Below are 12,860 nucleotides of genomic sequence, written 5' to 3' on the forward strand. Positions count from 1 at the left end.
GCAGTGCTGGAGCCAAGTTCCTCTTCTGTGGACAGTTACCTTCCAGACATCGGCCCTGGGCTTCCTATCGGGGCTTCCTCTCCGTCCTGTGACACCAAGACACCATGACTTTTACTCCACAGATGCTACTGCTGCTGCTGCTGCCGCCGCTACCGCTACCGCTGCCGATGCCGCTGCGGGCCGGTGAGTGGGCCGAGGGGAGAGGGCCAGGCAGGTGGGGGCTGCTACGGGCTGCCATGGGCTGCAACTGACCCTCGATTCCCTGCAGGGTCCCCGGCTCAGGATGCCAGATTCCAGCTGCGAGTGCAGAACCTCGTGACGGTGCAGGAGGGCCTGTGTGTGTTCGTGCCCTGCCACTGCTCTTACCCCGAGGTCGAATACAATGACAGTGACCCAGCTCATGGCTACTGGTTCCGTGACGGGACCAAAACAGGGTGGGGTGCTCCAGTGGCCACAAACAACCCCGACCGTAAAGTGCAGCAGGAGACCCAGGGCCGATTCCATCTCGTTGGGAACCCCCAGGACTACAACTGTTCCCTGGACATCAGAGACGCACAGAGAAGTGACTCAGGGAAATACTTCTTTCGGGTGGAGAGAGGGTCTTTTGTGAAATACAATTTCCAGTGGAACCTGCTCTCTGTGAATGTGACAGGTAAGGAGCGGGGTCAAGGAGAGGACACACACGGGTACCGAGGGCACCCAGGGCAGCCCCAGGAGGGGGCCCCCTGATCTCCATCCTGGCTGGGGAGGAAACGGCTGGCCTGAGGTAGAGGCTGCTTCTGGGGAACACTCAGAGCCTCTCTCTCTCCCCCTCAGCTCTGACCCAGACACCCAACATCCACATCCAGGGGCTTCTAATATCTGGCCAGCCCAAGAACATTACCTGTAGCGTGCCCTGGGCCTGTAAGAGGGGGATGGCCCCCACCTTCTCCTGGATAGGGGACGCCCTCACCTCCCAGGGCCCCAGGACCCACCTCTCCTCCGTGCTCACCCTCACCCCGAGGCTCCAGGACCACGGCACCAACCTCACCTGTCGAGTGACCTTCCCAGAAGCAAATGTGAGCACAGAGACAAGCATCCAGCTCAATATGTCCTGTGAGTGCCAGGCCGGGGCGCCAGGGTCCCTGGGGGCAGTGGGTGCTGGGAGAGGTAGGGCCTGGAATCCTGGGGAGGAAGGAAAGAAAACAGCCTACTCCACCCTTTTCCTATTTCTTAAGTTTCTGGGAGAATAGGCCAGCACTCATCTTCCTGTCTCTAAAAACTATTATGTCTATCTGTCCAGATGCGCCCCAGAACCTGACCATCAGTGTTTTCCGGGGAGAAGGCACAGGTAGGACACAACCTCTCCTCTCAGGCTTTGGCAGAAGGGGCGTCTGTCTCTGCCCCTCAGAGCAGAGCTGGGGTGATAGAACTCGGATGGGAGAAAGGCTTGGGCCAGGTGTGGGGGCAGCGGAGGTGGGAGACCCCCTCACGGGCTCCTCAGCTTACAAACTGGCTTCCTCCCACTGCTGACCCTGTTCCCAAGGGGTTTTGCATCACCTCCGTGCCTGACGGGCGGGCTGCTCCGGGTGTGAGGGCTGTGCCCCCCTCCCAAGTTCACCCTGTTCCCTCAGGACCTGGACCCTGCCTATTCCTGCAGGTCCCTTCAACATTCATATGATATTGTTTAAAATAGTAAGCGTGAAGTGTGTTGGCCTGTTTAGGTTGCCATAACAAAATACCACAGATGAGGGCCTTAAGCATCAGACATTTATCCCTCACGTCTCTGGAGACTGGCAAATAAACACAAGGTCAAGGTTCCAAGGTTCCAGCCAATATGGTTCCCGGGGTGAGCTTCACCTAGGAAAACACTCCCGGTGAGACGGCTGCTTTTCAGCCGTGTTTTCTCTTGAGCACCAGAGAGAAAGAAAGCTCTCTGGGTCACCCAAGTGGCTTGATCGGTTGGGTGTCCGACTTTGGCTCAGGTCATGATTTCATGGCTCGTGGGTTCGAGTCCCGCATCGGGCTCTGTGCTGACAGCTCAGAGCCTGGAGTCTGCATCAGATTCTGTGTCTTCCTCTCTCTCTGCTCCTTCCCTGCTCTCTCTCTCTCTCTCTCTCTCAAAAATAAATAAACATTAGAAAATTAAAAAAAAGAAAAGAAAGTTCTGGTGTCTCTTCTTATAAGAGCACAAATCCCATCCTGAGGTCCCTACTCTCATGACCTCATCTAACCCTATCACCTGCCAAAGCCCCATCCAAATACCTCCAAACACCACCATATTGGGGGTTAGGGCTTGGACATTGAGCCTGAAGGGAACACATTTCCAGTCTCTAACAAAACTAGGAATAAGAATAAAAGATTGTTCAGCACCTGTGTGTGTATCTCCCCTCTTGGTCATCTTTCCAAACATAACCTACACATCTCCATTTAAAAACATTCACATACATACACACCATACAGTATACGCCATTCTACATCATCATTAATTTTTGAAGTTTTTATTCAAATTCCAGTTAGTTAATGTACAGTGTAATATTAGTTACAGTATACTTATTAGTAGTTTCAAGTATATGAAATAGTGATTCAACACTTGCATACATCACCTGGTGCTCATCACAAGTGTCCTTAATCCCCATCACTTATTTCCCCCACCATCCCCCTCCTTCCCCCCAGTAACCATCAGTTTGTTCTCTATAGTTAAGAATCTGTTTCTTGGTTTCTCTCTCTCTCTCTCTCTCTCTCTCTCTCTCTCTTTCCCTTCGCTCATTTACTTTATTTCTGAAATTCCACATATGAGTGAAATCACATGGTATTTGTCTTTCTCTAATTGATTTATTTCACTTAGCTATCATTTTTTAATAAACTTTTCACTGTGGAGTAATTGTAGGTTTACAGAGCACACAAAGTTTCCATAAAGCCCTCATCTAGCTTTGCTTGTCGTTACAAATCTTACATCGCCATGATGCCTTTGTCCCAACTAAGTGATGTTAGAACCCTTCTTCGTTCTTACTGATGACTTCTTCTAATTCAAAGTATATTACAATGTAAAGTACTTAATTAGCCCCCACTGGTGGAAAATCATGGTGTTTCCAGACTTTTGTTAAGACAAATAATACCGCAACAAATAACTTGTACAAACATTTCCCATATGTGTACATGTGTCTATAAGATAATTGTCTCAAGAAGAAAAGTCTCGGATCAAAGCGTGTGTTTGCAGTTTCTACAGATACTGCCAAATCATGTGGTGTGGACATTGTTCTGTTTATAATCCCGACCTGCTGCACATCTTCATCCTGGCCGATATCTTAAGTGAACTCACTGCCAGTTTAACTGTGTCTTCCATTGCATTTAAGAACCATTTGTATTTCTTTGTGGACTTTTTCTTAGTGATTGGAAGAAGCACTTTTTATTTGAAGGAAATCAGTTGTGTGTTGAAAGGATTTATTTGCAGCCTAAGAATGGCCTCTTTGACTTAGCATGGGATGACTTTGTTAGGCAAAAACATGCTTTCTTTTTTTTTGAGGGGAAGTGTTGCATTCATTGGCTTCCTGGAGTTGGCTTTCACTGGTAGATGGGAGCCTATTGCGTCCATGTTTCCTCAACTCTGGGTCCAGTGACATCTAATTAGGTGCTTGAAATTGACCAGTAGGGAAGTATTTACACCAAGGAAATTGGCAAATGCCTCAAATCAGGACTTTTGATTTTCCCACCCCTCCCTCCCTCCCTCCCTAATCAGCTGGTTGTTAAACATTTACCAGGAAACCATTGTTATATGTACCAATGTTTTCTTTCAAACCTCTGTCTTTCCCTAATCTAATATTATTTTTTTAGTCTCCAGAAGCCCTATAGGTAAACACTCCCAAACATACACATTCACTCAAGCCTTACAGGACTATTTGACTTTCCTTGATGTGCAGGGCCATCTCATACCCTAGCCATAGCTGCACTTTCTGTACCTGCCTCCCACAGTTGCCCTTCCATGCCAGCATTGTCCTCCAGCCAGCTCCCAGCCCCTCGCATGCTCCGCTGTAGCCTCTCCTCCTCCAGGAAGCCCTCCCTGCCCTGACGGTCTCACCAAACTCCCACTCTCAAGGCTTCCTCCGCACCACGCCCTGTCACAAAACACATCACAGTGCTTCTGGGGTATCTAACTCACAAGACTATGAACTCTCAGACCCAACTAAATGAGACAGGTCTTAGTCAATTGAGTGGAAGACAGAACAGCCAGGTTCTTAGAGGCCAATCTGGGATTTGTGTTGGCACAGATGGCGAAGGGGGGCGGGTGGGGAACGAGGCACGAGGGACTCTTGGAAAGGCTGTGGTGCGGCTCCCAGCTCTGTCCCCTTGGGCTAACCCCAAACGTAAGAGCCCATGTGGTGGAAGAAAAGAAACAGACTTAAATGATGTGAGGAAAAGAGAGAGACAGAGACAGAACACCCCTGGTGAGGGCTGGGGCTTAACTTTCTCTCTGTCTTGCCAGCACCTGAGGTTCTGAGCAACGGTTCGTCTCTCTCAGTCCAGGAGGGCCAGTGGCTGCGCCTGGTCTGTGTCTGCGACAGTAACCCCCCTGCCAGGTTGAACTGGACCCGGGGCAGCCTGGCCCTGGAGCCCTCAGATTCCTCCTATCCTGGGGTCCTGCAGCTGCCCCAGGTGGAATTGGGGGACCATGGGAAATACGTCTGCCGAGCTCAGAATGCGCGGGGCTCCCTGGAGGCGTCCCTGAGCCTCCTTGTGAAGGGTGAGTTGGAACACACCCGGGGAGGGTGCTGGGTCCTGGGGAAGTGGGGCTCCTCTGATCCCTCTTCTGTCGTCCCACAGACCCTCCAAAACTGTCTGGTCCCTCCTGCTCCTGGGAGGGCGAGGTGCTGCACTGCACCTGCTCCGCTCAATCCCAGCACCCCCCTTCCCTGCACTGGCGGCTGGGGGAGGGGCTGCTGGAGAGGAACCACAGCAATGCCTCCTTGACCATCACCTCCAGCTGGGAGCGGCCCTGGGCCAACAGCAACCTGAGCTTCATCGAGCCGCTGGGCTCCAGCCTCAGACTCAGCTGCGAGGCCCGGAATGCGCACGGGGAGGAGAGTGCCGTGGTCCTGCTGCTGCCAGGTCGGGGGCAGCCTCGGGGTGGAGTCGGGGGTGATGCCTGAAGGAAGGGAGTGCAGGAGGCAGGATCCTAAAATACACTGAGCAGAGAAGTGCCTCTGACTCTGGACCAAGGGACACCAGAGGTCAGAATCCCCTGAAGGTTGGTGGGGGAGGGGGTGGGGGAACAGGAGGCTGGGGTCCCATAGAGGGGCAGGGGACCGAGAAGCCAATCCTGGATAGAAGTGGGCACACCCCGGGGTCATGGGTTCCAGAAGGCTGGATGTGCAGGTGCCTGCTTCAAGGTGCCTCTTACCTGCAGGGAGACTGGGGCCCGGGACAGGTGCGCTTCATGGGGCGATCGGGGGAGCTGGTGTCACAGCCCTGCTTGGTCTGTGTCTCTGCCTCATCACCTTCTTCGTGTAAGTGGTGGCCCCGGCTTGGGGGAGGGCCTCACGAGTTTGGGTGGGGAGGGGACTCAAAGAGAATCTCCCGGACTCAAAGCCCGGAGCTGGAGGAGGACTGCGTTAAAGCCGCATCGGGAATTCAGCCCCCTGAACTCTCGGCGGCCAGTGGTCTGTCCCCCATACGGGATGGTTGTGAGGAAGGAGCATTCGTTCTCCTCGTGGTCTCTGCAGACAGACAACTGCCTCAAGCATCTTTCCAGCCCCCAGCAGTGAGCCAGCCAGGCTGATGGCCCCCATCTCTCTCCTCAGAGTGAAGACCTACAGGCAGAAACCAACCCAGAAATCCGCGCACAGGGAGGACTCCCAGGTGAGTGGCGTGGGCGCTTTCCATCCGGGTCCTGGGCTGGGCCTGGAGGTCCTCCCCCGGCATTTCCAGTGGCACTCAACTCAAAGCCCGGAGAGCCACCTTTTCCTTTTTCACCCAAGTCCCTTGTAGCAAAGCTTGTTTCCATTTAGCCCCTTCCCTGCTGAGCCCTCACTGTCTCCCTCCTGGGGTACTGGCCTCACCCTCCTGGACCCCACCTCTCCTCGTGAGCTTTGGGCAAGATATTCCCCAAAGGGCTGTCACTCTTGTGCCTGCCCCCCACCGTCTAGATCAGCACAGCTCAACAAAAATATGATGTGATCGGTGTGCATGGCTTAAAAGTTACTAATGGCTACATTAAAAAGTAGAGAGGAGCACCTGGGTGGCTCAGTACGTTAAGTGTATGACTTTGGCTCAGGTCATGATCTCACAGTTCATGGGCTTGAGCCCTACGTTGGCTCTACCTTGACAGCTCAGAGCTTGGAGCCTGTTTCAGATTCTGTGTCTCCCTCTCCCTCTGCCCCTCCCCATTCATGCTTTGTTTCTATCTCTCTCAAAAACAAATAAACACTTAAAAATTTTTTTTAAATAGAAGCATGAGGGGCACCTGGGTGGCTCAGTCAATTGAGCGTCCAGCTTTAGCTCAGGTCTGATCTCATGGTTCGTGGGTTCGAGCCCCACGTCAGGCTCTGTACTGATAGCTCAGAGCCTGGAGCCTGCTTCAGATTCTGTGTCTCCCTCTCTCTCTGCCCCTCCTCTGCTCACGCTGTCTCTCTCTCTCTCTTAAAAATAAATAAAACATTAAAAAATATATATTTAAAAAAAGAAGCATGAGATCAATTTTAATATAATGTTTATTTAACCCAGTATATTCAAAATATCTCTTCACCATCACATCATCAATAATCAGTGTATGGATTATTAATGAGACAGTTAGCATTCTCATTTCTTCTTCTTCCTTTGGTACCAAGTCTTTGAAATCCAGGGTTCATTTCACATTCACGGCACACCTCCATTTGGAATCACCATGATTCACATACTCAGTAGCCACCTGTGGCTAGGAGCTACCGTGTTTTACACGTATTTTATACAATCCTCAGGCTGGTGTTCTGTGATCTATCCCCTGTTCTCCAGCCCATTGCCAGCCCCTGCCCTGAAAATGAGCTTCCTATCCCCAGGCAAGGCTTAGTCTCTGTTAATTTTGTACGTTTGCATGCATGATTTCGTCTGTTCCTCTCCATTTGCATTAGCCAGACCCCTAATTGCCTTTCACGCTCCAGTTTAAATATTCCCTTGCCCTATGCAGGCAAACTGTCATATGCCTCCTTGTAATAACCACAGGCCGGTCCCCAGCATCCTGTGAGTCCCTGGGCTGTGGGGGAGGGGGTGGGTGAGGCAGGACTCCTGCAGGCTTCAGTGATTCTCATCCACACCCATAACACCCTGCTTCCGCCCACCAAATGACAATGTGTAAATCAAAATTTGCGTGTGTGTGTGTGTGTGTGTGTGTGTGTGTGAGAGAGAGAGAGAGAGAGAGAGAGAGAGAGAGAGAGAGAGAATTTGATACTGTCTCCTTGCCCTGATAGGCTGTCTGAGGTCAGAGATGGTGTGTCCTAAAGAGTTTCTTGACCTTGCTCACTCTGTCTGTTTCCATATCTGTAAAATGGAAGGATAACAGATCATCCACAGGAAGTGAGGGGATTTGCAAGGAATCAATGCCATTATGATGAAAATGTGTTAAAGCTACAAATGAATGAATGAGTGACTGAATGAATGAATGTTCAGGAAATGGGCATGAAGTGGATAAATGGGCAAGTGTCCCCCAAGCCCCAACCTCCCTTCTCCAAACTCAAAGGCCAGCTCTGATGTCTTTCTCTCGTCCCATTTAGGATTACGTGAACAAACCCTGGTCAGACAGCCCGTCAGACCCCCTGCCCCCAGCCGCAGCTGCCTCCCCCTTGGAGAAGGAGCAGGAGCTCTACTACGCCTCCCCAACCTTCGATAGGCTGAGGCCACACAACTTTCAGAAATGGGAAACCACGGAGTATGCAGAGATTAAGATCCAGAATCACAACCCCAACCACAGCCCGCCTTGGGAGCCCAGACAGGGCAGCTCTGAGGAAATGCGTGTCAGGCCCTGATTCTTCATTTTTATTTAAAAAAAATGTTTAATGTTTATTTATTGAGAGACAGAGCATGAGCAGGGGAGGGGGCAGAGAGAGAGGGAGAAACAGAATCTGAAGCAGTCTGAGCTGTCAGCACAGAGCCCAAAACAGGGCTCAAACCCACAGACAGTGAGATTATGACATGAGCTGAAATCAGTTGCTTCACTGACAGAGCCAACTAGGCAGCCCACTATGTCTAAATGTAACACTCTAGCAAGAGAACGTATTTCCTAATACATGTATCTAACAAACGATTCACCCACTGTATAAAAAGAATATATAAGGATCTTCCAAAAGTTAGTAAGAAAAAGGCAGACAATCCAACAAAAAAGCAAGATATTCAAAAAGCCAATTAGCAGATAGAAAAGTGTTTAACTTCAGTAGCTGTCAAGGAGAGGCAAGTAAAACCCCCAGTGCTGTGTCACTGCATGGCCACCACATTGGCTAAAATAATAAAATCAGTATCAAGAGTATCAAGTGTTGGGGCACCTGAATGGCTCAGTCAGTTGAGCGCCCGACTTCAGCTCAGGTCATGATCTCATGGTTTGTGGGTCCAAGCCCCATGTTGGGCTCTGTGCTGACAGCTCAGAGCCTGAAGCCTGCTTTGGATTCTGTGTCACCCTCTCTCTCTGCCCCTCTCTCACTCACACTGTGTCTCTCTCTGTCTCTCAAAAATAAATAAACGTTAAAAAAATTTAAATATCAAGTGTTGGAGACATTACATTAAGGGAAATAGGCCATAGCCAAAAGGCAAATACTGCATGATTCTAGTTATACAAAGTACCTAAAGTAATCAAATTCTTAGGAACAACAGTAGAGGGAGTTGGGGGATGGATAGAAAGCTGCTATGCAATAGGTAGAGTTTTCTGCAAGATGAAGGTTTTCTAGAAATCAATGATGTGCATATAGTTAACAGTGCTGTATCATACACTTAAAAATGTTTAAGATGGGGGCATCTGGGTGGCTCACATGGTTAAGGGTCTGACTTTTGATTTCAGCTCAGGTCATGATCTCACAGTTGTGGGATCGAGCCCCGCATCAAGCTCCTAGCTGAGCATGGAGCCTGTTTAAGATTCTCTCTCTCTCTCTCTCTCTCTCTCTCTCTCTCTCTCCACCTTTTGCATGTATATGCTTCCTCTCTCTAAAAAATGTTTAAGATGGTAGACTTTTATGTTGTTTTGTTTTGTTTTTTACCACAATAAAACCAAGAAATATATATAGTGGTCACCAAGGGGCTGAGAGGTTGGGGGACTGGGTGGGCAGTTAATATGTAATGGGCACAGAATTTCAGTTTAGAAAGTTCTAGGAATGGATGGTGGTGATGGTTGCACACTGTGAATGTACATAATACTGCTCGTCGTACACTTAAAACAGTATATACTTTACCACAATAGACATTTTTTTCTTGGGGTGCCTGCCTGGCTCAGTCGAAAGAGCATGTAATTCTTGATTTCAGGGTCGTGAGTTTGAGCTCTGCATTGGGTGTAGAGATTACTAAATAAATAAAACTTAATAATAAATAAATAATAAAATAATAAATAAATAAAAGATATAACAAATAATAAAACAAATAATCATTAAATTTTTAAAAAATTTTTTTCTTAAAGAGTATCAAGTGTGCTTCAGCAGCATATACCCAAAAAGTGGAAAGCTCCAGAGAAGATTATTAGCATGGCCCCTGTACAAGAACAAGGGAGTGAGAGTTGGTGCAAGCATTTGGAGAAATGTTTATCACTCTCTACTAACACTGAGTGCACAAGCCAACAGTTTCGCCTCAAGGTGTGTATCTGACAGAAGTGTGTTTGTACATTCACTGAATGTGTAAGAAAGTTCATGGCAGCTGTGGTTACAACGGCTGAAAAATGGGACCTTTCCGATGCCCCCCAGCAGTAAGAGAGGCAGACTGCAGAGTAGGCGTGCAGCGGAAGAGGTAAAGGACAATCTTACAAACATCATGTGGCGTGAAGAGCCCAGACTCAAGTGCTCCTACATGTGACAGCCTTGTAACAAGGTTAGAAACAGACAAAGCTAATCTTTGGTGTTAGGAGTCAAGTTACTGGTTACTGCTGGGGGGGTAGTGACTTGAGGGGACAGTGGGGACATCCTGGGGGTTCCAGGTAAGATCTGTGTCTTGATCTGGGTCCTAATTGCTCAGATGAGGTCACTCTGTGAAACATTTTTAAGTAACGCACTTGTGATTTGTGCCCTTTTCTATATGAATAGTACTCCTTAACAAAATTTGTGTTCATCTTTATTTATTTATTTTGATGGGGGGAGGGAGGGAGGGCGGGAGAGAGGGAGAGAGAGAATCCCAAGCAGACACCATGCTCCCAACCCGGAATCCAACATAGGGCTTGATCTTATGAAACCATGAGATCATGACCTGAGCTGAACCCTAGAGTTGGGTGTTTAACTGACTGAGCCACCCAGGCGCCCCTACATTCAAATTTTTTTAAAATATTATCCTTGTAAATATCTAACTCTGATTGCCACGAGACTATAAGCTATCCCAAGGCCAGGACAGCACTCTGTCTGGCCCTCTGTTTTCAGAGCCCAGCCTTGGACACAGCACATGCAGTGGGCTCAGGAAACCTCTGAAATGCCTTGCACTAGAGTGCAAGGGGGCGATGTGCATGGGCTCTGCTGGGCCCTTCAACTTGTACTTCCAGCCCAGGGCTGTCTCCTAGACTCTAAGTCCCTATGTCTTCCTGGGCATCTCTCCCTGAAGGACCACAGGCCACTCACTTTCTATGCATCCCAAACTGGCTCCGTGTCTTCCCTCAAGTGGGCTTCTCCTTTCGGTTCTCTGCCCAGAACGGGGGAATGTCTGTCCACCAGCATGGTGCCCACTATCTCATCAAGGAGAGCCTCATACTCCTGTACCTGTGTTAGGCACAACTTCTGGGCTGGCACTCAGTGGGATCTTGCAAAACAGGCCTCTTCCCCTTCTCCAAACCCAGGCCCCCAATCAGGGTCTTCCCGGCCTGTTCCTCTGAGAGGCCACTGTCTGAACCACTTCCTGAATCTGGTGAGTCTGCATCTTCTCCCCCACCGGAGGCTATGAGGCCCCCTCAGCCATGGTATAAAGTGTCCCCAGGGTCCACTAGTACTCACGGCCTGATTTCCTTCATGAAACCCTCTTCTACTTCTTCCTGCTATCTTGAGGAAGATTCTGGAACTTCTTCCTCTGGAACCCCACAGACCCCGTTCATCTCTCCACTGTAGTTTAATCACAGGATGTAGAGCCCATCTATGTAGTCTTTATAAAGGTGATAGGGGAAAGCAGTTGAATGTGTAAGGTCCTTCATAACCACCAAAGGTAGAAGCAACCTAAATGTCCATCAACAGGTGAATGGATAAACAAAACGTGGTCTATCCATGTCATAGAATTTTATTCAACTGTAAAAAGGACTGAAGCCCTGATACATACAACATGCATGAACCTCAAAGATACATTAAATGAAATATACCAGACACAAAGGTCACATATTGTATGATTCCATTTATATGAAATACACAAAATAGGTAAATTCATAGAGACAGAGAGCCGACGAGGGGCTGCCAGGGCTGTGGAGAGGAGGGAACAGAGAGTGGCTGGTTTAATGGGTGTAGGGGTCTCTTTTTGGGGGGATGAAAATGTTCTGGAATCAGGGAGAGGTAGTGGTTACATCACATTGTGAACATCCGAAATGCCACTGAGTCATTTGCTTTAAAATTTGGGGGCTCCTGGGTGACTCCGTCGGTAAAGCATCCAACTTCAGCTCAGGTCATGATCTCACGGTTAAGGTCATGATCTCACAGTTCGCGAGTTTGAGCCCCATGTTGGGCTCACTGCTGTCAGCACAGAGTCTGCTTTGGATGCTCTGCCCGCCCTCTCTCTGACCCTCCCTTGATCTCTCTCTCTCTCTCAAAATAAATAATTAATTAATTAGTTAATTAATTCATTCTAAATTTCATTAATTTTATGGTACATGAATTTCCTCTTGATTAAAAAAAATAATCTAAGTTCCTCAAAGTCATTCTGCCAGGATTCCAATGCCTGCTTCACCACTTGACCTCTCGCTGTTTCCACTTGTTCCTCCATCATGTGAGGATAACAATACTCCCTCGCGTACTTAGTGGTTTTGAGAAGGCAGGGAATCAGTGTGCACAGGGTGGCATTGTGCCCGGTGTGTGGTGAGCAGCTCCGGGAGCCCGCTCAAAGTCCACTCAGCCAAGGGCCAAACGCTGCCCAGCCCACTGGCTAAACAACCTCTAGGCTTCAACCTGTGTAGACACGTGATGCCAGATTCTTTGTGCACACCTGGATCCAGCGAGCAACCCTGTGGTCCCAGAGCAAGGCCAGCGATGTGCAAATGAGAAAACAAGAAGTATAAGGCCTATTTCAAGTCTTCACTGCCAGGGTTTAGTTTCACTTCCCCCCCCTCAGTGCCCATTCCCATGAGTCACCAAGTTCCCTCTTTGTCCCCTACTCTGTATCCCCAGATCAGGTCTCACTTGACCTCTCCCCCAACTCCCAGACCACTGAAACAGCCACCTCCTCAGCCTCTGGGTTCCCCATCAGCCCGTCTGTCCCTCACTTGCTAACTGTCCTGCCCCTTTCCCTCCAGATGAGGTGTCCACTCCAATGAGGGCTACTCAAGAATTTCCACAATCCCACAGTCACCTGCCTCACTCTTTTCCCTCAGCCACCAGCCCTCACACATCTCAGCCACATCCTTGCCACTTCCTGAACATCCCCAGCCCCTGTGCTCTCCACGCTTTATTCACATGCTTCCATCTCACTGGGATATTGTCCCCTTTCTCCATCTTCATGGCTCACACTTACCCTTTGAGATCTGGCTCAAATACTACCTCCTCAGA

At 49.2% G+C, this 12,860-nt stretch overlaps 1 protein-coding gene and 1 pseudogene across 1 annotated transcript; both read left to right on the forward strand.

Annotated features, from left to right (window-relative positions):
• Positions 1-45: 45 nt before the first annotated feature.
• Positions 46-8,044, forward strand: LOC115279624 (sialic acid-binding Ig-like lectin 13). Its single transcript, XM_029924107.1, has 9 exons — positions 46-183; positions 269-652; positions 817-1,095; positions 1,283-1,330; positions 4,463-4,720; positions 4,801-5,085; positions 5,384-5,483; positions 5,778-5,835; positions 7,722-8,044. Exons 1-9 carry the CDS (start codon positions 105-107, stop codon positions 7,971-7,973), a joined length of 1,743 nt encoding a protein of 580 aa, XP_029779967.1. The 5' UTR covers positions 46-104; the 3' UTR covers positions 7,974-8,044.
• Positions 8,045-9,614: 1,570 nt separating this feature from the next.
• Positions 9,615-9,715, forward strand: LOC115281311 (annotated as a pseudogene).
• The last annotated feature ends 3,145 nt before the right edge of the window (positions 9,716-12,860 follow it).

The sequence above is a fragment of the Suricata suricatta genome, chromosome 16, assembly GCF_006229205.1.
Source record: "Suricata suricatta isolate VVHF042 chromosome 16, meerkat_22Aug2017_6uvM2_HiC, whole genome shotgun sequence".
Taxonomy (NCBI): Eukaryota; Metazoa; Chordata; class Mammalia; order Carnivora; family Herpestidae; genus Suricata; species Suricata suricatta.

What these genes read in the sequence shown, in the direction of transcription:
- LOC115279624 (XM_029924107.1), top strand. Translation starts at nt 105, where the DNA reads ATGACTTTTACTCCACAGATGCTACTGCTGCTGCTGCTGCCGCCGCTA. An exon ending in CGTGGTCCTGCTGCTGCCAG is followed by an intron (nt 5,086 to 5,383) that starts GTCGGGGGCAGC and finishes TCTTACCTGCAG; the next exon opens with GGAGACTGGGGCCCGGGACA. An exon ending in CGCACAGGGAGGACTCCCAG is followed by an intron (nt 5,836 to 7,721) that starts GTGAGTGGCGTG and finishes CGTCCCATTTAG; the next exon opens with GATTACGTGAACAAACCCTG.